Source organism: Anser brachyrhynchus, assembly GCF_964034855.1.
Source record: "Anser brachyrhynchus genome assembly, chromosome: 1".
Taxonomy (NCBI): Eukaryota; Metazoa; Chordata; class Aves; order Anseriformes; family Anatidae; genus Anser; species Anser brachyrhynchus.
This window is the reverse complement of record NC_137694.1, coordinates 186,256,224-186,282,146: the sequence shown is the minus strand read 5'-3', so window position 1 is coordinate 186,282,146 and position 25,923 is coordinate 186,256,224. Positions and strand designations below refer to the sequence as shown.

At 48.0% G+C, this 25,923-nt stretch overlaps 1 protein-coding gene across 4 annotated transcripts in view; it reads right to left on the bottom strand.

Moving 5' to 3' along the window:
* Positions 1–25,609, bottom strand: part of SMAD9 (SMAD family member 9) — a 42,950-nt gene extending 17,341 nt beyond the window's left edge. Inside the window, exons 1-6 of one of the 4 annotated variants that reach the window (XM_080576972.1) lie at positions 25,442–25,607; positions 16,336–17,579; positions 14,368–16,160; positions 10,628–11,236; positions 4,047–4,304; positions 1,080–1,217 (exon numbers count right to left, since the gene is read on the bottom strand). In XM_080576972.1, coding sequence (XP_080433098.1) covers positions 1,080–1,217; positions 4,047–4,304; positions 10,628–11,039 — 808 coding nt within the window. In that variant the 5' untranslated portion in view covers positions 11,040–11,236; positions 14,368–16,160; positions 16,336–17,579; positions 25,442–25,607. Of the gene's footprint in view, positions 1–1,079; positions 1,218–4,046; positions 4,305–10,627; positions 11,237–14,367; positions 16,161–16,335; positions 17,580–25,441 lie in introns of those variants that run through there. The other 3 variants (XM_080576973.1, XM_080576974.1, XM_080576971.1) reach the window with 3 other exon arrangements.
* Positions 25,610–25,923: the final 314 nt, after the last annotated feature.

Here is a 25,923-nt window from a genome sequence, read left to right as displayed (position 1 = left end):
AACCTCTAATAAAATTCCAACTAAGATTCACTATGGCAGTGATCAGAGATGGCAAATTACGGTAAGGAGATTAAAATCTCGACAATTTACTTTAAAATATTGGTGTCTGATAACTAGTAATTATCCAGCCGTTCTGTGTACTCATCTGTTATTAACACTACCATCCTCAACTTGCTTCTCTTCTGGTTCTCTGATACATACGTGTTACTTCATGTTTCAGAAGCCTGGCATTACTTGTTTAATGTGCTTGTGTGTGCACAGAGTTCAGTCCATATGCTGTAAAGGACATTTGTTTAGCACTACAATATACTGGACTACAAGGACAATGGTGATTTTTCTTTTGCAGCAGGAGGAAGCCATAGGAAAACATAGCAAAGGAACTCAATTCCCCCATGCTGCTCTGCACCAGTGGCCTTTGAAGTGTGGAGGAGCAGCATCACCTGCCTTACTAGTCTGGAGGTAGCAGAGACCACACTGGAGAGGTCATTAAGTTGCTTTGAGAGGGGGGAGGAATATCCCAGTCCCTTCTACTCTAATCAGCCATGCACTTCCCCACTACAGAATGTTTTATATGAGGACATTGAGCTTGGCCTTCTGTAAAAATCTCTTTGTACTTCACTAGAGTATCTCCTTTTCCATTCTAGCCAGTCAGTAACGTAACATTAACACAAAGATGGTAGTAAGAAAGCTCCCAAATGTAAGACTAAAGTACATGAAAACCAGAACTAAAGGTGATAAAGAAAGTTTAGATACTGATAGCGCTCTTTTGTGTTGTATTGCCTCTCCATCCTTGATTTGATATCTTTGTCTTTACACTGTAGATAACAGTGTTTGCCTTCATTAACAACTTTCTGATTGTAGTAATCCATGGACGCAAGCAAGGTCTAAACTCCATAACTCTGCACATAAGTCACTGAATTCTTAGATCATCCTATTCTGCTAGCTAATGGACATGTTTAATACATAGCCTTACCCTCGAAACTGTCTGAAACCTAATATTACAGATCACTGAACCTTCTAGTTCAAATAATATTTTTTTTGCTTAACAATTTTGAAGAATAGTACAAATAGTTATTTACTTTCAGTTTCTCCATCGGCAGATTTACCTCCATTGGGCAAAGACAGCACTAGTTGGCTTTCAGATATTGCATCCATTGACCGCCCATTTAAGTTTCCTGGAGTTTCTCTTGCATGGTAAGGTGGGGGCGGAGTTTCCACTGTTAGAAAGAAGGAAAGAAAGAAAAGAAAGAAAAGACAGCGAAATCAATACCTTGGTCAATTCTCCCCAGTATTTCCTGGTGGATACTTACCACTTCTTCAGCACTGTTTAGCTAGAAAGGATTCAAAACAAAGCCCTGATCTGAACCTGATCTCAGTATCCAAATTAAGACCAAAACATATTCAGGAAGAATGGTGAGGGAGGGCAGTCGTGTTGGACTCGGTACACTTGAAAGAAGGAGGCACAGTCACAAAAGTGCCTCAGGCCCAGAGCACTGTCCTGCCAAGTCCTCTGGTAACGCAAGTTGTTAAACTAATCAAGTAAAGCAGTTTGATCCTTCAGTTCCAGACTTCTCTCCTAAATGTAAAACCCTTGCAGAGGATGATTTAAGAGCAGAAGCTAACTGTAATTGCTCCTCTGGGAGAAAGCTCGCTTTCTTCACAGACTATAAAGAAGGCCTATGGAAAGCCTTCTAAAGTGAGAGTTGGCAAAACTCCCTCCAGATTTGTCCTTTTCACTTCTGTCCTAGAAGGGAAGTACAGCCCTCTTCTGATTTGTTCAGTCTCCCATCAAAGCGCAATGGAAATGAAGAAAAAATGTGGAGGAAAAGTACCAACTCACAACCTGCCCAGACCCTGCCTTGTTTCCTTTATGGCACAGTAAGCTGGAAAATGGAAGGCGGCTCTCTGTAGTGGGGACTCTCAAGAAAGGCAGGAGGCTTTAGGAAGCCAAAGAAAAAGTGACTTATTTTTCATATCATAAAACACCAATGTTCACTACATAAACTCTGAAAGTATGAAGTGAACAGAAACTCAATGGGCCTATGTGCACGTTACAGTGATACATGAGCCTGCAGGGCTAAGGGTATCTTTAAAAGAAGTCCAGAGTTTAACCCAGTTCCAGGCTGAAATTTCCTCTTGTGTATGGCGTCTAGTGGCTGGCCCTCAAAACACAGCAACTTCACCCAGAGTGGATGAATGTGGACTGTCTCGTAGGATAACCACTGAAACTTCTAAATACACATTGCATGGGAATGTTATTAATTCTATTCAAGCAGCGTTCATGATTTAGGAATCTCATACACAATATGACATTCCTAACATACAGAGGGCATAACCCTCCCACAGAAAATGCAGCAAGCTAGGACAATAAAACAAAATCAAGAAACCGTGGAAGATAATACAAGTTACAGAAAGAAATAATGTGGTTATCCACGTATTTTGATGTCTACGCCTAAGATAGTCACTATGAACTTTACTCACTAAAGAAAAACGGGTACTTCCAGACATGGTGCATCTCAGCTGTGTTAGACATGCACCCTAAGATGAAATGAATCTTGTTCTAGGAGTGCCTATTTTTCTCTGTTGACTACAGAGAGCATATAAACAATTGCATCAGATGCAGAAATTTGCATTGTTGACATCTATATTTGGTGTCATCCATCCCACTCAAGGTTCTTGATCTAGTCCTAGTTTGCCTTACATAGCTCATCCCTGATCGTTACACAGGCAAATTATGTTTATCAGCATTCACTGTGCTGTGACATACTGAAGCTCAGGTTGAGCCACTTACATTTTTAAGTAGCTTTGCCAGGTCCCAAGTTCAGTTAAATCACACGAGTCACAGTCATTATGTACTTCGCAATGGTCCTGATTTACCTGTCAGAACCAGCTCCATTAAATCCAGCTCGGTTACAGAGAGGTGAAAGAAAAAGATGGGAGAAGTCAAACAAGTCCTACTACTCGCTAAAGTGTTTGGATGTTGCTAAGTATGAGTTAATCTAAACTACAGATCTAGAGAAGAAATGAACAGAAATCCATTGAGTGTACCGGGAAGGGAAAAATGTTGAAAGTGTCCGGCTTAAAAGGAAGTTAAAATACTACAAATACCTTGTGAAAATAAACATCTTTCTTGCACTTAAAATAAAAACAGACATATCATTAAGGACATGAATTTAAATGCTTTGTAGTTGACGCTTTAAAACATTAATCTACAAGGTTCTGACCTGAATTCATCCTTGTGAAAAAGCTGAGATCGCTGAAATTATTTCAGAGTTACAACAAAGTGCAAAAGTGAATTTCAACCATGCTTTGATATTAAAGCTAGCTCTCAGCTGTGTTGTGTGACCCCTTTGGATATTTAACAGTAAAAGAATTGTTAGATTTTTGGTAATTAGAGCAGTACCAAGTAAAGGAGTTCACAACACAAACAATCTGAGTGACTTAACCCTGCTGAATTCGGAACTGTGGAGCTGATGAAACACGTTTCAAAGTCATGGGTATTTGCCTGGAAGCTTCACCAAGTGTTGGACCAGATTATTAAACACCTTAACTTCCTGAAGTTTGCAGTCAGTGGGATCATCGTATATTAAAAATAATTGCTGTGTATCGATTTCCCCATTTTATTCTGTCTCTCTTGTTGGAGTTTCTAAAGGTCCCTATCCTGACCTCCTCCATTAAAGGTGCCTGACTCAGGTGTTGCAAACGCTCTCTTCCATGGATTGAAGCTTGGATGGGCAGCTCTGGACAGAAGGATGGCCTGGCACACCCGCTCCTCTCTTGAACTTTTCCCTTACAGTAAACATGAAAGTTCATTCAGGCACTTCTAGGAGTGGAATGACTACAGCTCTTAGTTCCTTGAGCCTCCAGCAGAAGGAGGGAGACAATACTAAGAGACAGTCCCAAGAAATCCCACTCCAAATCCACCCTGTCCAACATTTCAATCTGTAGCTACAGTCTGGAGAGAGCACCAAGAACTGGCTCCTGATCCCAGGCCCTGGCAAAAGCCTCAACAGCCTCTATTGGGATGTCTGCGAGCTCATTCTTACCTGTGAGCTGATAGGGACTTCCTGGTCCAGAAGAGCTTCCTGGTGAGTTGGGGTAGCTGATGCTGTTGGGTGACTGGGAGAACATGTGGCTGGGTGACGATGGAAAAGGGGTGCACGGGGGATGCTGGAAAGAATCGGGGTAGGTGGCATTGTGTGGCATCAGAGGCTCGCTGTGCAGAGAAGTATTTCGAAACTTGGCAAGGAGGCTGAGGTGAGGGTTAAACTCGCTGTGTCTTGGAACGAGTACAGGAGGTAGGACTGAAAATAAAAACAAGAACGGAAAAAAATCAATTTAAACTGCACTCTTGAGAGTATCTCTCTTTGTAAGTCAAAAAGAGACATATTCCATGCTACCCAAATATTGCTGTCTATATACAAGTCATTGAACAGCAACAAACCTGTCCAAAAACAAGAATCAAAACATTATTTTGGACTTTTTATTCCAGATCTGTAGCCAGTTTCCACATTTCCATGTGAAAAATATGGACTCATTCCTGACTTAAGCAAGGTACCATAAATTTCACATGTACAGCATGTGCACACAACCTTCTTACAGAAATGCAACAAGCACATTTCTCCCTCTCAAAATTATTTTCCTTCCTGAAGGGATGACAGTATCAGGGGGTTGCTAAATATTATAATCAGATTTTGCCAAAATCAGAGCCAAGTTTAGTATCAATTAATAGTGCTCTGCAATACACGGCATTATTTTACCACCAGATTGGCAAAAAAAAAAAAAAAAAAAAAAAAGCACAGACCAGAATCTGGAGACTAGATTTAAAAGGTTTTCAGGTACTTGAAAATGCTGCCAGCCAGACAGTGGGATCTTTAAAACGAAATGTAAATGGCAATTGAAATATCGCAGTAATATTAATCTACCTCTTGCAATATCGTTAGAAAAGATCTAGCATGAGGAGACAAATGTCAGTGATTGATAATTGGGACGTGAAAAATGCATGTCAGAAAACTGAAAGCCAAATTCATCTGTGTAAAAATTGGTCTAACAGAAGAAACCATCTCTCCTCACTAAGTCTCTTCACTTGGATCTTACACTGTTTGTGCTGTAACATTATTGCTGCATTGTGAAAGCCAAAGTTCACCTGAATGATTTCGGATTTTGGATTCTGACAGATCAGGAGCAAGAGCAGAACTGGAGCCAAAACACTTTTGCAAACCCTACTAGGTGACCTACCTACAAGATGTAGCCCTGAGGCTGGAACACAAAGAAGCTTGCTAAATATTTCTGCACATGGGAGTTCAGCTTTGGGCTTTAACTGGGTCCTTCTGTAGTCCTTGCAGGAGGGGGTAATAGCACCTATAACCTATAACATGCACTTCATGTACCACGAGACTTCTCTTTTAGTCACCCGCTCATTCAGCACCTAATTGCCTTTGTTAAGGCCTTAAACACAGGCAGGGGGAATGAATCCCCAAGATCTAAAAGCAAGAAAAGAAGATAAGGAGGCAATTTGGGTTATTGTGACAAGGATGAATTGTCCCAACAACAGGAACAATCCTGCAGGCTTCTATTGATTGACCTGGTGTCGAGTTCCTCTGGCCTAAAACCCAGCATCACGTAATCTTTCCGTCCATCCTTACCAGCTTACGGAAACAAACAGCAACGGGCACCCTTGGTTATAAATGCTGACACAAATATATTGTTTGAACGTGTTTAAACATATTGTTTGGGCCCAAGAGCTCCGTCTAGGTAAGGCCGATTCTTTTTAGGTAGGTTAGCTAGCACCTTTAATTACAGCGAACTCTCGTTTATCCAGTGTAATGAAAGAGCGGAATAATTGCTATAAAGCAAACAGAGATAATGCAAAACATGTGCATGAGAAGAGGCTGCAGGAACACCCTCCTTGGGAGATGAGCACCCACTGCTTGCTGGGAGAGCTGGGGCTGTTTCGGCAGGAGGAGCCCTGCCTGGTCCCAGCAGCAGCTCAGATCCCTGCTCAGGGCACCACGCTGATGCTGAGCCAGGGTTCAGCCACGCTCCTGCCCAGCCACGGGCATGTGCCATTTGAGAATTTGCCTGTCACCTGTGAAGTGAAGCACTAAAAACGTATACAAAACTGGAGCAATGACAGAGGTTCACTATAAAAGATAACTTCTTACTTGCCTGGCAACACAGGCACTGGGATTCCTGTTCAGAGACTATGTGTAGCCCCTTCTCTGGCCCCAAACTTTTCTAATTAGCTTCTGGCCAGCACAGGGATGGTTTTCTGGAGCCTGCTTTCTTCCCTTCAGCCTCTGGCATGCCCCTACCTGTGGGACGAATATTTTGTTGCCACCCTCTGAAGTCCTATTTCTGTTTCTTCACCTCTTCTGTAGCTTTTTGGATTTCCTCAGACTTCCCAGGTGGGATTCAAACAGGAGTTCACATCTGAGATGTGTTACCCAGTCCCCCGTGAACGTGTTCAGAGAGAAATAAACTCCTTTAGCACTCGGTTCCTCTGCTCTATACGGGGACAAGGGCAGTGCCACCACTGCAGGTGTGGTTTTGGTCAGCGAAGTCCCTGCCATCCCTTGCTGCTGTGAGCAGCTCCGGGCTGTGAGCTGCAGCTTCTGGAGCTTCCCCTTGCTGCTCCACGACACTGCTGCGATGCCTGCCAGGTTCCCCGCTGCCTGGCCAGCTCGGACCAGCAGCCCTGGCAAACAGGGAACTCCGGTGATGCCTTCGCAGCCAGCAGAGGTGCTGAGCAGTGCTGGCACCTCCACGCGGGTACCGCTGCTGGGGGAGCAGCTTTCCCCAGCCCTGTGAGAACTCGGAGCAGCTCCTTTTCTAAATGAGGGCTGAGAATCGAGATGTGTGAACAGCACTTGCCAGGGAAAGCCATTGACTCGCCCTGAGTGAGTCAGCAAGAGGAATTTTCAGGCCTTGAACTCATTCCCAGCTCTGACCAGGGCACTCTTCATTTCTGCTCCGCTGTACAGTTTTTGCCACCTCACTCAATCTTTCCACTGACTGCTCTGTGGCTGCCTAGAGGGCTGAAGCCTCTGTGGTGGTGAGGAATTCAGAGATTTTTTTGTTTGTTTGTGGCTTAAAAAAAAAATCCCCTGAGGGCCTTGTTCTCCTTGTTCTTTTGGGAACGGAGGTCGCTCTCCAGGGCTCAGCCATTCTGAAGGAACTGTGACCAGAGGCATCAGACTGAGTGACTGAGTGCACCAGGGCCAGCCTGTCCTCCTAAGTTACCTACATTTTGCCACTCAGCAGGGTCTTTTTCTTCTGCCTGCTATTAAGAGCTAGGATCCTTCCTTCTGTGCATCCCTAAGTGTTCATAGACCATAGAATCACCTTAGAATGGTTTGGGTTGGAGTTGACATTAAAGACCACCCCATTCTAACCCCCTGCCATGGGCAGGGGCACCTCCCACCAGACCAGGTTGCCCAAAGCCCCATCCAGCCTGGCCTTGAACACCTCCAGGGATGGGGCATCCACAGCTTCTCTGGGCAAAGAGAATCTTTTGACAACCTTTGTTCAACTGAAGGCAAACACAGACATGTCCCAAGTCCTGCCACCACTGCCTTTTCTGCTCTAGTTTCTCTCCTGTTCTCCTCAGCTGCAACAATTCTTGCTAGAAACCTGGCTGTGACTGTGGTTATTGAGCCTGTGACCTCAGGTGCTAGCAAGCAAAGTGTCTGCCTCACTATTTAATTCCAGGTACCACATCTGCGCTTTTTCTGACACGTCAGCCCATCACTGCAGAGTCCACTACCTTCCGAGGCCCATCCTCTGGTGAGAACCACTTGTTCCACCTGTTTGCTATGCCCAGGACCATTCACAAATGTCAGACACATGGCCAATAGTAAGATCATCAGGTGGTCTTCTAACTGGGAAGACACCAGACTGCAGACCTACAGGGGGCTGATGAAAGCAAGGAGTTGGTCTAAGTTCACTTAGGCTCCTGCTGCCTACTGCCACAATGCACATGAATGATCTCATATAAAAATAAGGTGAATGTTTATATGGCTTTATGTTTTTCCAGAACTGCAGCTTCTACTGAAAATGAAACATTCAGACTTCTGACAAGCTCTTCAAGGGGGAATCAGAGTCTAACCATCACGTCTGTCTCCTTTAGGCTAGGTGGCCTAACCCCTACCTGCACTGTGCTCTTGCACAAATGGAGGAAATCTTTTTTGTTTCTTTTCTAGACGGCACCTGTGGTCAGCAGACCTGCAAGGAGGAGATCCACTTGAGAACACCTGCAGCAGCAACAAAAGTCACACAGCCTGTGCAGCATCGGTCAGCACAGACCGTGACGTGGCTGGGCAGCCTGAGGACACATGCTCTGGTAATAGCGGTGTAGGGATCTGCCAGGGCATTACGAAAGGGACGAGGCCCTCCCATCTTGGACACGACTCACTCATTCTGGATAAAAGGTAACGGACCTGGCCACAGAGGGGCTGACTCGGCAAGGCAGACTACAGTGATCAAAGTGAGCACCAAAAGGACAGACACTGGTATGGAAATAACGTTGGCTACTGGGTTGTAAATAAATGTGCTGCTGAATAGTTTCATGGGTAGGTCCCTTAACTCACTGGGATGAGGTTCAGAGAATCCCACATAAGCCTAAGATCACCAACAGCCTACATGTAGAAGATTTCCTGTAGGAAAAAATAGGACTGTTGTTTAAACAGATCGATCGCTGCCAGCCTTTTTTTGTGGTAATCTCACTGCTTCGACTTCCCCACCAAGCTCATTTCTTCTCTTCCCTCATCCCCCCATTTGCAGCACTGCTTTCTGAGTGGCCCGGAGCTGCGTTACTGCCACTGGCAGTGCTGTAAGCTGTTTCTCTTTCCCCTCCTAAACAAGGTGGTCACATCAAAGGTGCCCAAAAGTGTCTCGTGTGGGTCAGGCTGTGCCAGGGAGCATGCTGGCATTTCAGCAACACTCAGGCCTGCAGCCCGGCCGTGTTCCATTTACTAGTACAGACACAGCCAGTCTGTTCCACTGGCTAAATGGTAGGGACATATTCACAGCTGAAACCGTCTGAGTTTCAGCCTTGGAAGCCCTTTAGCAGCTGCTGGGTCATCCCAGCACTGTTTCTTGTCGGTGAGCACTGACCAGATCAGAAGACGGGGGTTTAAAACATCCCCGTGCAGAGCTGTCAGCCACTGTGCTGAGGAGACTCCATTAGCTACGCTGGAGTTACACCAGAAGAAACGAGAAGGCACTAGAGACTGCAGCTTTCAAGGAGAAAGATACACAACATGGGATATTTTATGAGCATCTTTTCTTAGTTTCTTGAAGAGTTTACGTTAGCAAGGCAGAAGATCAGCTCTTTCCACTGAAAACTGTTGACAACGTGCACCACTCCCTGCAGCTGTAAAATTTTAGTCGTGACAATGTTTACAGCAGCTCAGATACAACTTCAAAATGACAGCTCTGCTGCAGTGGGTGGACTATCAGGAAGGGGAACAGCCCCTGTTTAACAAATGTTAACAAATGTCTCTCCCTTATTTCATCTGTGTGAAAAGAAACATCCCACAGTTCACTTATCTGATCCTAATGTCACCTCAGAGTAAAGTTCATGCCAGACAAAGAGTAATCACAGAATAATAAGTATACACTTACCAACCGTATCCATTAGTAAATTGAATTACTGCGATTTTTTGGCAGCAAGGGAGAGCTAGGTTAGACATTAGAAATCATTTTGAACTGCAAGGAGAGCAAAGCAATAGATTCTTTTGCCTGGGGAGGTTGTGGAGCCTCTATCGCATGGGATTTTCAGAGCTAATTAGAAAAACATCTGTCAGGAATGTACCTGGCAATTAGCTTCGTCTTGGGAGTAGGGGGAGAGGGGAAAAGGTTGACCGCTCGAGATCTCTACCAGCCCTGCTTTCTAAGATCCCTGCAGAAGTCAGCAGTGAACACTACAATTTTGTAACAGCTGTCTCACTGACACAAAGCCCAACTAAATGACCCTTCAGTGAGGTCAGAAGTTTTCAACGCTGACCAAGTCTAGTGTAAACGGGATCATCGGTGGAAAAAAAAATCAAAGTTTTATGAGAACTTGGGGGATTTATTCCACATAAACTACCCACTGAGGTCATTAAATCCCACTGAAGGCATACCATCAGGCATTTTAAGAGGAGTCAACTGAGCTGGTTTCACATCCATGGCAAAACAAGCCATCTTACTGCAACTCTAATCTTTCCAGTGAGAGCTATACATTTGTCCTGCAGATCAATGAGACAATTTTTGGTTTTCATACAAGGTAGTAAGACCGGGCTGGTGCCTAGCCTTCATGCCCATGGGCACAGCAGTGACCCTGGTCTATTGGGAGAGGATTAGAGGATGGCCAGCACCCACGTCCACAAAAGGAACCTCACTTTCAGCACCCTGGACAAGATCCTTCGGGGGTCCAAGGACACGCAGACCCCTGCCAGGAGCTCCTCACCGCAGGTGGGCATGACTGCAATGCCCCCAGGCCGGGAAAGAGCCAGGGTCCTTCACCATCAAACAGAGTCTGCCTCTTCAGATCTCAAAGGAGGACTCGTTAGGATGCACCGGGTACAGACCTGCCAGTACAAGAGCTAATGGAGAGATGTGAATCATTTGGAGGTGATATAATTACCTGGGGTTTCCACCCGCCGGTAATGGTAGGGGTTAATGCACACTTCTTTCTGTTTGGAGCCAAATGGGAACTCACAACATTCCAGTGGTTTCAATTCATGGTGCGACTGTAAATCAGGCCAGCGCCACACTCTGCAGTATATGACGTGGGGCAGCCCCTTGCGGTGAGACACCTGCAGCCGCCCATCCAAGGAACGTGGGATCGTGACACATTTACTGGGCTGACCCGGGCAGCTTAGAGCCCTTTCCAGTTCTTCCATGGCACCCTTTTTCTTCTTTAATTTCTTCACCAAGGAATCAACAGCTTTTTCTGCCCACTTTTCCTCTTCATCTCCTTGTTTCCAGCCCAGCAGCCTTTTCACTGCGGGGCTGGTGAAGGAGAACAAGGAACTGATAGGGGTGCTGGAGTGCATAAGAAGCAGAGATCACACACCAGTGTCAACGGAAGCACGAATCACTCTCCTGCCTTGCAAGGCTTGCAGAGTTCTTACGATATTGAGATGGACGCTTCCTTCCAAGAGAGGATTTTGTAGTCTCAGGTGCTGGTTACAAGTAGTCCGACAGGGTGGGTCTCAGAACTTCCCAAACATCAAGAAACTGCTGATGAAGCCTGGAATAACAACACAACACAGAGTTAAGCTTCACACACTCCTTTCATTGTTCCTTCAACAGAATATTTTGAAAGAGAAATGGTTCAAAATGTGCATTTAATTTTCAATCATTTTCTGCTTTTTTGTTTGTTTGTTTTGCTTTTGTTTGGTTTTGCTTATTTTGGGTCCAAGTCTCTCCTCCCCACTATCCTCCACACTCATTTTAGAGCTGTGCCTCAGAAAGTGTCCAGTCACTTTCATTTGTAGTTAGAGTTTTAATGCAATAGGCAAATTGTTGCAGATTGGGGGTGTATCTATTGTGAAAGAAAATGTAGCTTTTTTTTTCTATGCTGGTAGCTGTAAGTTCAGCTCATGCATCTTCTACAAAATTAAATCTGTAATATCAGATTGTATGGGAGCAACGAGTGGAATATTTTTCTGTATTCAACTCCTTCTCTGCCCCTCCAGTCTCACTCTGCTTGTCAAGAGCTGTACAATATTAACTGTGAAATTCTTTTAAAATTCAGCTACTCCCAGATTTCATTTAGTGCCTTTGAAAGATCTATCACTATTCTCTAAGCTTATTTACATTGTCTCACTTTGCAAGAGAAAACCTTGTTTGCCCAGCCAGTCTGTTTGGCTGTCTCCAATAATTCAAAGTTTTTTGGATGAAAATCACAGGCTTTTGGACACAGACTGTACTGGATGGATCCTGGGTTGTTTCAGCTAGGAGCTGCTACTCTGACGAAGTCCAATAGAAAGAGTTTAGTTCTTGAGGGCTTTTCTTTGTTTTTATTTTACTTTTTTTTTTTTTCTCCTTTTCTTAATGTAGCTGGAGCCAGTCTAATTTTAGCTGAAAATGACATATTTCCACTGACTGGAACTCTGAGGAAAAACGTCCTTGTATGTCAAGCTATTTACTGCTTTAAATATAGTTCACGGACCCCCTGTGCATACCAAGTCCAAAGGACTGCACAAAGCACTTAAAACGGGAGATGGAGGCAGCTGCTAAGTGGATGCACCCAGAGCAGCAGCTCCGTGGGAAGAGCGGGTCCTTCTCACCCCCATGCAGCCACCGAGGAGACAGAGAGATGCTGCCTGGTGGTGGCAGCAGCAGGGCTTCCCAAACCGTGTTATTCTGCGGTGTTCTTAAATTCACAGCTGTTGGAAGAGTTCAAAGGGCGCCTGGGGACACTGGTCAGGAGGCCAGTCCCAAAGCCTGGTTCCTGACACCCTCAGCACCACACAACCCCGCAGCACGCTCTGGAGTTCAAGGAGCACGTGGACAACGCTCAGACACGTGGTTTAATTTTGGGGTGGTCCTGTGTGGAGCCAGGAGTTGGACTCGATGGCCCTTGCGGGTCCCTTCCATCTGGGGACATTCCGTGAGAGCAGCAGTGGTGAGGGCAGGGGCTCAAATTCCCAACTTGTGTGGATTTCCACAGAGCAGGGGAGATGGAAGCACTTGGCCCACAGGAGAGGAAACACGAAGGTGCCTCCCTGGCATGTCACAAACCCCAGCAGTGGCTGCTGCTCCACCAGGAGGTTCACACCCCAAGCAGCAGGGGACAGGAGGTAGCGTGCAAATATGGACAGAACGACTACAGAACTGGAAGGGAGAGCAGACCCACCTTGCCTCACGCGCCTACCACAGAATTAGGGTCAGGGTTATGCAATTTCCTTATTTTTATTCTGTGTATATGTCTGACTGTCATTAGACACTGAGAGAGGCTCTTGCCAGAGTACGGCAACTAGCACCTCACTTGCACCATTCAATAATCAATAAGCAACCCCACAGAACTGCTCGAACTTGTCCCAGCAAAGAGGAACTTCAGATCCTCGACTTCTTTCTCCCTCCGTATTTGTAAAAATCCTACGACCTGGAGTGTTTAACTGGATCGTTGCTATTGCCACTGAATCAGAGCTGAAGTTTATTCCAGACACTTAGAGGGAACAAGTGAGAAAGAAATGAGCTCAGAATGATTTATCCCAGGAAAAAACCCTCGAGCTGTTTGTAAAACATACTGCGGATGAACTTTGGGGCCAGCAGGCCCCAGCTTTTGTGAGATCAGGCTCAGCCTGCAGAGCCCCAGCTCCTCCCAGGTGCTCGTCCCTTGCTGCCCACCGGAGCCTGCGGAGAGCCTGCCGGTGGCTGCCTTTGCCAAACCCCATCCTCACACGAGGAGATAAAAGCAGGGCTGGGATGGCTGCGGGTCAGCCCTGAGAGCAGCAAGAGGAAGCGAGGAGAGGCTGGGATGAGTGCCCGAGGTACCAGCGCTGGTGCAGAAGGCTCTGCTGCAGGGGGAAAGGGCCGGCGCTTCTTATCTGCGGGGGTCTCCCGGGCGTTAGCGTGTGTCAACAGCTGCCCCGATAGCGTTAAGGCAACGCTGCAATCGTCAGGGAGGAAAACATACGTGTTCACGTAGAAGTATTGTCCCGAGCTTTTCTTTTCCATTTTGACCGAGGTTTTAAATAAACACATTAATCTCGTTCGGTCAAATTAAATAACTCAACAGTGACATCAGTATGAGTCTGAGCACTATTGTTGCTAGTGGGAGAGTCGCCAAGGGTATGTGTATAAAAGCAAAAGCAGCGCTTTGCAGTCCATGTGATGCAGCCTCAGATAAGTACGTTGCACAATTTCCTATCGTTTTCCCCCCAGTTTCTTCTAAAATCTTTTTCGCCCCAAATCCAACTGACGTACAAAATATAAATGGCATTAAACACATTAAACAGCTTTCAAATAATAGAATTATCAGAGCATCCTAGTTTAATGTTATTAAATTACATAATACTGCATATCATTCAGCCGACGCAGCCATGTGTTGCTAGGCTTAGATGCCCCATTATGAAATACCTAGGCAGCCACTCCGCTCCAGGGCTGTAAAGATAGAGATGTTAATTCGCAATTTCATTTTAATGATCTCTTAGGACAGCAGTTGTTTAAACTGCGTGCCTTTTCTAACAGGCAACTTGCCCACCCAACTGGAAACTTCCGATGCCGGAAGGTTTTAAAGCTGTGTTGGACACACTCGCCGTTCTGACGACCCGTCTTGTTTCTTGATGCTCACCACTAGAGAACACAGAGGGGTAGGGAAGTGTTACGGTTGTGATCCACACCCCCACCACACGTATCGTGCCCTGGCCGTACCGCGATGGGAGTTCTGGTCTGGTTGCCTCTATCTCCTTCAGCGGCAGTATGATGTACTATCGTACGAGTCACACATCATTCAGGGGACAACTAACACGACTCCTTCTTCTTGGAAGACATGGGAAGCTTTGTCTGGCTGGTAAGAGACTAGTCAAGACCAAACATGGTCAGTCTTCCATGCCCTAAGTCTTTATTCCGTTGCCGAGTTTAGCCCAAGGTTTAAAACTTGCTTTATGGGAGAGACAGAAGACACACAGCATGTAAGCATGGACCAAACCTTTTTGTTTTTGTGGTCTACAGGAAGAGGAAAAGGTGGGACTGGAAACGTTTCAGCCCAGCTCACCTGTTCCGTTCTCCCTAAATACTGGGTGCCCACCTTAGCTACATCTAAGCTAGTAGATTAAACAATGCTGGGGAACGTTTCTAAGCATGAGAATTTGATTAGGTACAGTGTATATTGTTACCACAGTATCTGAACTGGCTTTGATCTGTGCCGAGTAGCAGTCCCTCACGTAATTCTTGTGCACGATTCAGGAGTTAGCAGGGAGCAGGGCTCACTCCTAATAAGAAGTCTGCATAGAGCCTCCCTGTTTTGGAGGATGAGACACCTAGTGCATGGAAGCAAGTGTCTCCCTCCCAGTTGGCCTCAAGGCCAAGAACAGTACCAGGCATGTTTAATTTACTGGTTTGGAGACAGCCTTGGGGTAGAATTTACATGGCCACATAAACACGTCCAAATTGTTGACACTCCTATCTGACCTAGTCACCCTGAAATCCCTGAATACATACGTGAGAAATACGTGTGTGTGCGTGGCACGGAGCTCTCCACTCCATTTCCACCCAGAAAAAGATCAGCAAAACCCAGCACTGCATACAACGAACGCTGGGCGAGATGAGTCCCACCTCAGATGTGAATGACTGCTATGGACAGGAGCAGAGGGGACTGGAACACTTCCTCCTGCTCCTAAGCACATTTTTCACCTGGCAGCGCAGAGCTAGCCTGTAGGCCCTCAGGTCAACAGGAGAAACGTGTTCCTCCAGGAACTCCTCTACAGTAACTTTCCCTGTGCTGCTGAAGAGCCCGACACACCACGATTGGAGAGAAGCAGACGAAGCACCATCACCGTGGTGTACACTTGATCATCACATTGTACATCACTGGATGTTCCCTGACCCGAGCCGAGTCCTGCTGAAGCCAGTAAGAGGGGCTCCTTCCAGAGCTCACAGAAATTGAACCTCCTCTGTATCTCATTGTGACAGCACGCCGACACCTCCACTCTGGAAAGGTTTGGGGAAATTTAGATTTGGTTTCATGCAAAAAGGATCCACTGTGCCACTAGGATTTGCATCATCCCCTGGCAGAACATCTGCGCAGGTCACTGTGCTGCTGAAGTTCCCTGCTAATTTAATTTCAGTGGGCGTAGCGGTGGAATTGGATCAGTCCTCGTTAAATTTCGCTTCAAGCTCTGTGCAAGAAGTCAAAGAGGAGTGCTGCAGGGATGCTGGTGAAAACAGGTTTAAAACATAACACCAGCAGGGTGCCCAGCCATCCTCAAAAGCGTATCTGTGTGCACGTCTGTGCAGATGTGGGCATGCATCTGGTGTCAGAATCAAACTCCGAGGCTCTGCCCTGCCTCGGCTAAGTGAGCCGCGAGAGGCACGGCTATCAGTCTCGAAAATGGCTGACATCATCAGGCTCGGTGTCACTGCAACAGCTAAGTCAGGCCACAGAGGGAGATTTCTCAGAGGGTCGTCTAGACAGAAGCTGCACAGTTCTTGGAGATTGCACGCGGCTGGAAAATGGAACAGCGAGACAATTATAGCTGGAAGTCTGCAGCTCGGTGACTAAATCACAACAGAATTGGACGGGAGAATATTATTTCAGTCGAACAATGTAAGATGGAATGCTGTGAACACGCACGCGGTCGGTTATTTTTACCTAGCACTGAGCTAGTTACTTCTACCTACCAGGAAAGAGAAAAGGACGTGAGTTCTCCCAGAGCTGATATTGCTGTAATTGAGACTTGATTTGGTTTCAAATCAATTTAGTGCCCAGCTGAGAGCAGCCAGCGTACTGCAGAGGACGGAGGACTGCAGGCTGGCAAAGATCTTCCTCGCTCACGTTGTCACTGCTGTTTGCTCTCTGGATCCTCCACAGCTCAGCGGGGGGAAAGGGTTTTAAAATAAAGAAATAAAAGACTGTTTACAAATACTTTGGGTCTCAAATGAGCGAGGAACCTCACCAAGCTTGCCCCGGGCCTGCTCACACACCCTGAGTCTGAGGCAGAAATCCTGGCACTGGCACAGGATTTCGCAGGCACAGCTGCTCGGAGCAGGGCAGGGGAGGTTTTTATGCATGCATTTACCCCTGCAGAGTGCCACGGAAATGCATACGTGAGCCACACACGCACACGTGCTGCTGCTCCAGCAGGCAGCTCACGGCTCAGGAACAGCGGCCCCGTGTTACTCCTGACAGATGCAAATCACCTTGAAAAGACTCATGTTCCACTTGTGGCACCCACGGCATAATTTGGGATCCCCCGGGCTCCTTGGGATGGGGACCAGAAAGACGAGGGTGTTGTTATGAACCCATCCAAAACCACTGCCTTTTGCACCCAACAAAACACAGGGAATGAATTATTCATCACATTGTTACCGAGTTCTTCCACAACCACAGAACCTGACACCCAGGGTTTTAATTAAATAGGATGTAAAGAAGGAATTTTTTTTTTTTTTTGCTTTTAATTAAGAAACCAAATTTCTTCCTGGTTTGACCCTGAAGTGCTCCAATTGAAAACAGCTGCAATGATATGAGGTAAAGTACTTGAGACTCAAATTTACCCATGTTTCACACAGCCCTGGCAGCATCTCATTGTTTATTCCTATAAGCTTAAATGAATAATGCAAACTTCTGAAGCTCATTTTCTTGTTTATTTCAACTTTGGTCTGAAAGCCTTTCTGCGCTGAACTTTGAGCGAAGCCATCGATATCAAAGACAAATCCCACAGCGCTTCGTAGCCTCTCTGGCTACTCCTCCACACTGCGGAGCCCTCGCTGCATTCAGTGCCTCCAGGATTAGAAGAGGACAACGTCTGATGCCAGTGTCTAAATGTCTGTGACTTCCACATAATCTCTCTGAGCTTGTGGAACCACTCAGATATTACCTCAGCACAGTCCGGCTTCTCTCGACAGGAGTAACACCTCTTCGTTTGCTATAAAGGAGGACAGATTCAAGGCACATGAGCTGTACAGCTTAACACAGCCACATAAATTTCCATAGGGCAAACACTTGTGGCTGTGTTTGAGGCATAAATTCAGTCACAAAAGAAAACTAAGTACCCAGCTCGCTTTTGGTACGTCCGTGGTGCCTAACTGGGAAAGGATGTACTAATTTCCGTAGTGGGACCACTCTGAGCCAGTGCATCTTTGAGATGGTGCAGCCCCAGGCTGAATGCAGAACGAGTTCATCTTTTGGGTACCAGAATCAGCAAAGCTGCGCTAGTGAGGAAGAAGGGAGGGACATGGATGTGGTGACAGCACGCGAATGTGCAAAACGCTGCTGCAAGTAGGATAGGAGCAATCCGTATTTCATGTCCACATGAGAATGTGCAACAGTAGAGAGCTATGTGTTGGGATACTTACTGCTGTTGGACGTCTGAGCGAGCAGATCACAGCAGCACAGGCTGGCTGAGGCTGGCAGGGCCCCCTGGAGGCCCCTGGTGCCACCCCTGCCCAAGCAGGGACACCCAGGGCAGGCTGCCCAGGACCACGTCCAGGCGGCCTCTGGAGATCCCCAAGGAGGAGACCCCACAGCCTCTTTGAGTTACCCAACTTTCTTCAGGAATAGCTGTGCTGGCCTTGGGGAGGAAGAAGGGACTGGGAAGCCCTGCAGCCCTCTACAATGATCAAGCCCGTGAGCCTCTCTGTTCAGGCACAGCACTACGCTAACACGGTTACGCTGGTTTCGAGCCCTAGGCTAACTCAGGCAGTGCTACCTGCATCCCGCTGCTCAGGATAAACATGCTCACCTGAAAAAAAAAAACAACAGAGAAAGCAGAGGACTGGAAATTCTCACTAATTTGCACCTTTGAAAATCTCCCACAATATTTGGAGGCACCACAGAGAATTACCACAACCAAAATCTGTGCAAAAATACGAAACCGGACCAACTTATCACTGTGATCTCTCTTTGACCGCGCTTCCTTCCTCGGCATTAATTTTTAAAGGAAACCAGGGGCTGTGATGTTTATATGGAGCCAACCACAGTGCGTTCCCCGGCTGGGCCACACCGAAGTCTCTGAGATGCAATCCCGGAGGGATACATCCTCTGCTCTGCCCCACGCCCTGCTCCCCGCGGGCAGGAAGACGAACCGATCACCCAGCCCCTGCCTTATCCCTTCCTGGGGCTGCTTTGCTCGGGCACAGACCGGCAGCCCTGACAAAGAGCCCATCTCCCAGCCGCCTTCCCCTCCTGAGATAACACCCCCAAGGAGTAAACATGCTGCGGGGAAGCTCTGAGGACGTATTAGTGGGAGAAGGCAGCGGGATACGACGGGGAGGTGCATCAACTTGCCTTGGGGAGCCAACACATCTCCTCGTGGCTCTGGTCATCCCCATTTTATAGAGAGTTGGTCCCGCATTCTTCACATACCCACCATTCCCAGTGAAACTGTAGCAAAACCCATCGGTGTTTCTAAAAATGGAACAGTTGGAAATACGCAAAAAATAGAGTTCCTGCTTTTAAAATAAACGCTGACTCGTCTCTAATACAAAGCACGCAGCCAAGTGCCTCCAGAACAAACACTTCACAAAGGAAGAAGGGGACTAGAAAAGAATTTCAGCTTCATTGCTGGCCTGAAGTTTATATCCACACTAATCAGATCCTGTAATCCTTGTTATCAATCACTGGCATTCTTGGAGAAATTCCCAAACGCCCATTTTAGGGAAAGGGTTTGCTTGGAGTTAGACGTTAAGAATGCTGTGAGTAAGGATACTTCTGAAGAACAGCTGCTTCACCTAGGATCTGGCACTCAGGTCTGATGGAGAGGCTATCCTGAAAGTTTAGTGTCTCGAGCTGTTAGAGAGGAATGCGCTTTCTGAGCCCGAGTTGTACATTTACAGCACGTGCACGGGAAATGGGTAAGGCAACTGTTTTCTCTGTGTAGCACACGCCATCTGCCTAGCAGGAGATCTGAGGCCCAGCTCCGCGGCGTTCAGGTGCCTAACACCTTCATTTCCTGCTGGGACACACGGAAGGGAAGGGAGGCTGGCTCCCTTCGGCAGATCTGCAAGGTCTCATCCTGGCGATGAAACTTCGGTGCCTGCTTCCCCGTGCATCTCGCGCTTTTGAGATCTGCTGCCTAGCTGCGCCAGGTATCCAGCATCCCAGAGCCAAAGGTAACGTGTGACACTGCGAGCTGGCTGGGTGATCTGTGCCCTGTTACAGCCCCACGTTGACAGAGCAGACCCAGACATGGCCCTGGCTGCAGCTTCCATCCCGACACCTCGGGTGGGCTGCCCAGGGGGTCACTGACTCCATCGCGGTGCTAACGCAGCGGGCACCTCTTGCAGGTTTCACCGAATCCCCCACTCAGCCTAGCGAGTGAAATACAGATCGATAGATCGCACAGATGGTCAATAAAGGACTCAAAGGGAAGCAGTTCCAGCGGGCCCAGGAGGGAGCAGCTGCACCTCTGGCCACCTCTCCTTCCTCCCCACGGCCACCTCCACGTAGGGGGAGGAATGTCACGCACGCAAACTCCCCCCGTTAGCAGTTTTCCAGGGAATCACGCTAGGCATTTCACTGCCTTCAAACCATATCGCATGCAAACCTGTCTCTCCTAAAAGGCTCTCGCTGTGGGAAGCTGCTAATGCGCTCAGACTGACGTATGGGCCCTCCTGCACCGACATCCGCAGCCGTCTGCGCTAATGGAGCCCTCGGCGGCTCCTGAAACCCTGTGGGGGGAAGGGAGGAGCATCCACCGGGCCTAAAACTGTTGAGAATAGGCGTGGAGGACAGGTAGGCTCTGGCGTTAGCGGATTTCATCTGATTCACCGGCTGGGGTTGCCTTGGACAAGGGCCCGATGCTCGCAAGGGACAGCACCGGGGCGTTTTCCATGAAGAGTATCTGGATGTGCTTGGACTCTCCGTGGGAGCTGTTTCACAACGGCAGCACCAGGAACGAAAGGAGCAGGAGCTTGTCTGCCTAGTTCCCTCCTGTGGGGGGAGAAGGAGGAGACGGCTGGCCGGCCCCGGCGACTTCAGCCGGAGATGTGGGTGCTCAGCTTCTCCGCAAAGCAGAACGCTTGCTGATGAGATTAAACAGCCTTCACATGCCTGCGTTAGGGCCTGGGAGCACAAAATGAGGGCTGGATTCCCTTTAAGACGCGAGATGACATGCCGTGGTAACGGCCAGCTCCAGAAAACGCAGGGTACCAAGCAAAGGGCAGGAAGAGGGCGCCGAGCCTTCAGAAGAAACCTATCTCTTCCGCAAACTCACCCCAGGAGCCCAGGGAACATCCCAACTCTGTTTCTCCCCTTCCTCTCCCCTCCTACCACTCGGCTCTGCCCAAGACCCCATGCAGGTCCCCACCAAGAAGCCCAGGTCCCAGCAGAAGCCTTGCAGGACAAGCAGCAGGGTGCCGCTTCACGCAGGGACGAATTTCAGTTTCCCTACTCTAGATGTCCCTGTGGAGGCTTCATGCCCTCCATGAAGCAATCCAGGAGCTCTCGATTAAAGAGATAAATTATCTACCTCACACGCTGCGGGTTAAGAAACTGCACGTTGGCAGCTGGAGTCATTTGACGGAGACAAGTAGGTTTGGATAGGCCAGGCCAGCAAGTAACCAGAAGGGAGTCCCGAAAAGCCACGTGAGCTCCTGGTGCCTTTGGTCCCTTCTGAGCCCAGCATGTGGGATCCCATCCTGTAACTGGTTTTCTCCTGGGTGCCCTGATTTCTGCACCTGCCATGTAGGTATCCTGACTGGGACCGCCTTGTGAAAGCCCTCGGACCTCTCCTGATGAGGAACGCTCCACAGGAAAGCTTTACCAAAAATAAATAAAAAGACTTTTCACTAAGGGAAGGCATGGCAAGAAACTGCAAAATGATTAACCATTGTTTAAGTGTACCAACCTCAGCAGCAAGTTTATTTGCATTATAAAGTGTTCTTAATTACACGGAGCCTTGCTGTGAGCAAACACCACCTTCTGGAAAGGGTACCACCAGCACCAGCCCGCTGCCTCGCGCTCCTCACAGCGCAGCTGCATGACCGAGTACAATACGGGGCAGAGCAAACAGAGTAACAGTTATCAAGCAGCGACCAATCTTGCTCCTATTGTAGCCAGGTAATGAGGGCGAAAGGAAGCCTGAAGCAGAACAAACTGTAATGACCCAAGGATCTGTTCATTTTCTTTCCTCCTCCTTCCCGTCTTTCAGTGGACCGCAGGACCGAGGCCAATAGTCCTGGAGAACCCTGCAAGCAGGGAAATTTTTCAAAGCCTAACTAAAAACCAGGAGTATATAAAGACTCCAGAACGGGAGCCTGCGCGGAGACGTTTCGGAAAGGAAAACAAAAGATACGGGGTTTTGGCAGGGGTCGTGCTGCCTGGGAACAGAACGTAGGTGGAAGAAGGGAGCTTGTTGGGAAACGGGAGGTTGCAGTATCGAGCTGGAAGGGTGCCACTGTGTGCACTAATGCTTTGGCAGCTGCAAACAAAAGGAAGGGGGGAATGTAAGAAGTAACGTGAAGAAAAAGTGGCAGGAGACATCTGGGAGTACCAAGACTTGTGAGGAAACACAGCAGTCAAAGGATGATGCCGAGTTTGGCAGAGGGAAGGATGGTGGTGTGACTGACAATGAAGAAGAGTGGGAAGGAAACAAGTTCTGGAGAGAAGGATTCCGGAAAGACGCGGCATTTCTCCTCCCAGGGAGAAACACACCTAGAGCTTCATGCTGCCTCAAAAATAAATAAATAAAGATAAACCACAGGGTCGATTATCAGATTTTCTTTTCCTTTCTGCTTTCTGTTTTTACAGTGGCGACCGTGTAAGCTAGGAAATTGTGTCCACCTCCACGGTGTCCTTGCTGTGCCCTTGTCCAGAGGAGCTGAACCTCACAGAAAACTGTTCTGCCGTGCATCTGTCTAGGATGTTGCAACAGTTCTTGCAGAAACCTGCAAGTGGTCCTGTAGAAAAATCCGTTTAAAAATCACAGCTATCTGCACAAAAAAAACCCTTGGGCAGACAGTGTGTCACCTGCTCTGATGTAAACGTGTACGTATACCCATCAGGATCCCGGTCTGGGCTCCGATCCCGCAGTCTATTAGATCCCCTCATCTGCAAAAGCTCAGCAAGGATTTCAGCTACTCTAGTGACTACACGGAGCCCTAAACTCTTCAAATCGCCTCTTTGGCTGCAAAATTCCCACACTATTACCATTCCAACGTTATAAAGAATATTTTTGAAAAATTACTTTTATTACACTGTATTCAGTCTAATGTTTCTTACAACGTCCTCAAAGACAGTAATAGGAAAGCAATGATTCTCTCAAATTGTCATTGCTATTACTGTCTTCGGCTGTTAATGTACAATAACTCTAATGATTCTTTATACCAGCCTGCAGCAGGAAACCACGCAGTCTACCATAACAGCCTTCGGTATGTATGTATTTGCTGTGCTGCTAACATAAATATTTTAAGTGAAATTTTTAATTATTTCTTCCCCATCCCTGTCATTATTATTATTTTTAACAGATATGCTGCACAGCAAATAGTATCTATGTACACTTTCGCCACGTTTTTTTTTGCAGCAAATTGCCTAGAGCACATATATTTCCCCCCCTTTTGGCTCCCCGAATTCTTCTGTTAGGTTTCTTTGAAGCAGGGTGCCTCGTGCAGCTGATGCCGGAATACTGCTAGCAAGTATCAGCACCGGTGATAAAACACTAGCTAGTGTTTTGGTTAGAGGTCACTTGTAATTAGCAGTCATTGTCCTTTGAATTTAACAATGGAAAAATAAAACTTTATCGCGACAGATTAGCCTGGCCATCAGAATTACAGCACTTTAGCATTCAGCAGAGGATTAGATGACACACTATCTGCCGGGCTGATAACAGCAGATAGCTAAGGATTCAAATGTGAAATGCACCAAGTCTGTAAAAGAATAAAAGGGGAGAAAGGAGGATTAACTGTCCAGATGTTATGTGATACGTTACGCCGACACTTCTCTGCTCCTATTTTACTGCGCTAGGCCTTGTTCCGTCCCCAGCGAAGGCAGCACGGGGCACTGCTACCAGCTCGTGTGAAAGCAGCTTCCAGACCTAAGCGGCTCCCCAATTCCTCTACACTCCTCTCCACCTTCTGTGGATATTTGGCATACGCGCGTGTGCCTCTTAGCTTCGGACAAGTGCATTAATAAAATATTAGTGCCCAACTTCTTCGCAAAGTTGTGCGGCTGACAGCTCAGAGTAAACCTCGGTGCGTGTTCGTTTCAGTTGCTGCATGTGGATAAAAGCGTCTGTCTCCAGCCCCTATCAACACACGAATCCTGATTACCCCCAGGATGTGTGGTAAAATGCACTCGACCCCTATTTCAGTCATTTCTGCAGAATTACAGTTTATCAGCTTATATGCCTGTGACATGGTGAAGTAGAAAACGGTTGTTAACTCCATCACAAGGGACAGACAAGAAAGGAAACTACTGCACAACTCAGTAAATGCAACACAACGTATACTTCTTGATAAAATTCATGTTTATCTTAGCCACTATGTCAAATTAACTCAATATTTAAAATAGGAAAAAAAAAATACACTCCCAGCCTCTGTTTTAAAACCTAGCAGGAAACAAACACGCACCAGCCAGACACCGGTACTTATCAAATCTGGACGAAGGGAGTTGTCTGGCTGGATTAAAACGGATGAGGCTTGTTGGAGTGATGACATTTGTCCTACCGTTGCTGAGGGGAAGAATTTTGTGGCGCTTTTCTCGAGCTTACGCTCCCGAAGACGAGCAGGTCGCTCCTACCGCAGGGACGGGCGCACGGGTAAAGCCCCTCGCTCCTCCACGTCGCAGGTACGAAGGAGCGAAACTTGCCTTATCTGCAGTGTCCTTCCCAAACAGCCCCAAACTTGAACACATTCCAAAGACGTGCACATCATTTCCTACTGCTACCCAGCGAGAGTTCATTCACTGAGAAGTTGACCGTTCTGGGCTGAGTTTTTTCCTCATTAATCTATAAAATGCGAGTAATTAACAGCGTGTGTGTGTGTGTGTGTTTGTGAGCATGCGAGCGTGTGTCATTTATTTTTATTCCCACTAAGCCGTCCTTTAAAGCAGCCCTGGCTAGCATCAAATTAATTTACCCATAAAATCAAAGGAGGAAAACGCAGTTGCCACACAATATCGGAATTGTTGCAAATTAGCCAAACTTTGAGCTCCGGAGGCTGAGAGCTGCGGGGGCACGGAGATAGAGCTGGGATGGGTCTGGCTTTGTGGGGGCAAGGGGATGCAGCTGGGATGGGGCTGGCTTTGCCACGGGGTGGGCTGCTGGGTTTTGGTAACCAGCACCAGCCAGCGTGTCGGCTGCGGAGCCGCAACCCAGGACGGCGTTTGGTACACAACCAAATCCCCGAAATTCTGCTCGGGAGCGTGTCCAGGAGCAGCATTTCTTGAGCAGCGAGCAACCTCTGAGAGGAAAACTATTCCCAAACGTGTCATGTGGGGATTTTTGTGTTGTTGTTTTGCTTTAGTTTTTTTTTTTTTTTCTCCCCCCCCCCCCCCCCCACCTTCTTAAACCAGAAGGAAAGCAATCATAACGGCGGGGAGGCTTGTCAGCGCTCAGCCATCCATAAAAACGCTTTTTTTTTTTTTTTTTTTCCTCCTCCTTTTCGCTCGCAGCCCTGGCGTCGCCTTGTCTCTGCCTCTGCCCCCGCCGCCCCGGCCCCCTCCCGGCCCCCCAGCGCCGCGGGGACACCGGCACCGGCACCGGCCGCTGCCCCCCGCCGCCGCCGGTAACTTCGGGGGGACGGCTCCGCGCGGCCCCCGCCCCGGGACGCGGCGGGGAGCCCCGGCTCTTACCTGCCGCCGGCTCGGGCTGGGGTCTCGGTGCCTCGCAGGGAGGGAGCGGGGCTGGGAGCGGGGCTGGGGCTGCAGCTGCGCGGCGGCGGCGGTGGCGGGGCCAGGGCGCAGCGGCAGCGGCAGCAGCAGCCCCGGCCGGCGTCAGTCAGGCGGGAGCCGGCTGCCTGTATTAGTGCGCCGCGCTGGAGCGCCGCCAGCAGCAGCGCGGCCGCCGGCCCGCCCCTGCGCTCCCCCCCCCCGCCGCCCGCCCCGCGCACACACACACATACACTGCTCACAGACACATTGGCTGCTCACACACACGCGTACACAAACTGCTCAGGCGCTCACTCACCCGCTCCTCACACACACATACGTGCTGCCCCCCAAACTCCTCACACGCTCACTCCTGACGCGCACACACACTCCTCAAACCCACTCTCCTCACGCACACACTCCTCATGCATTCACTCAGTCGCTCCTCACACACTCACTCCTCATAC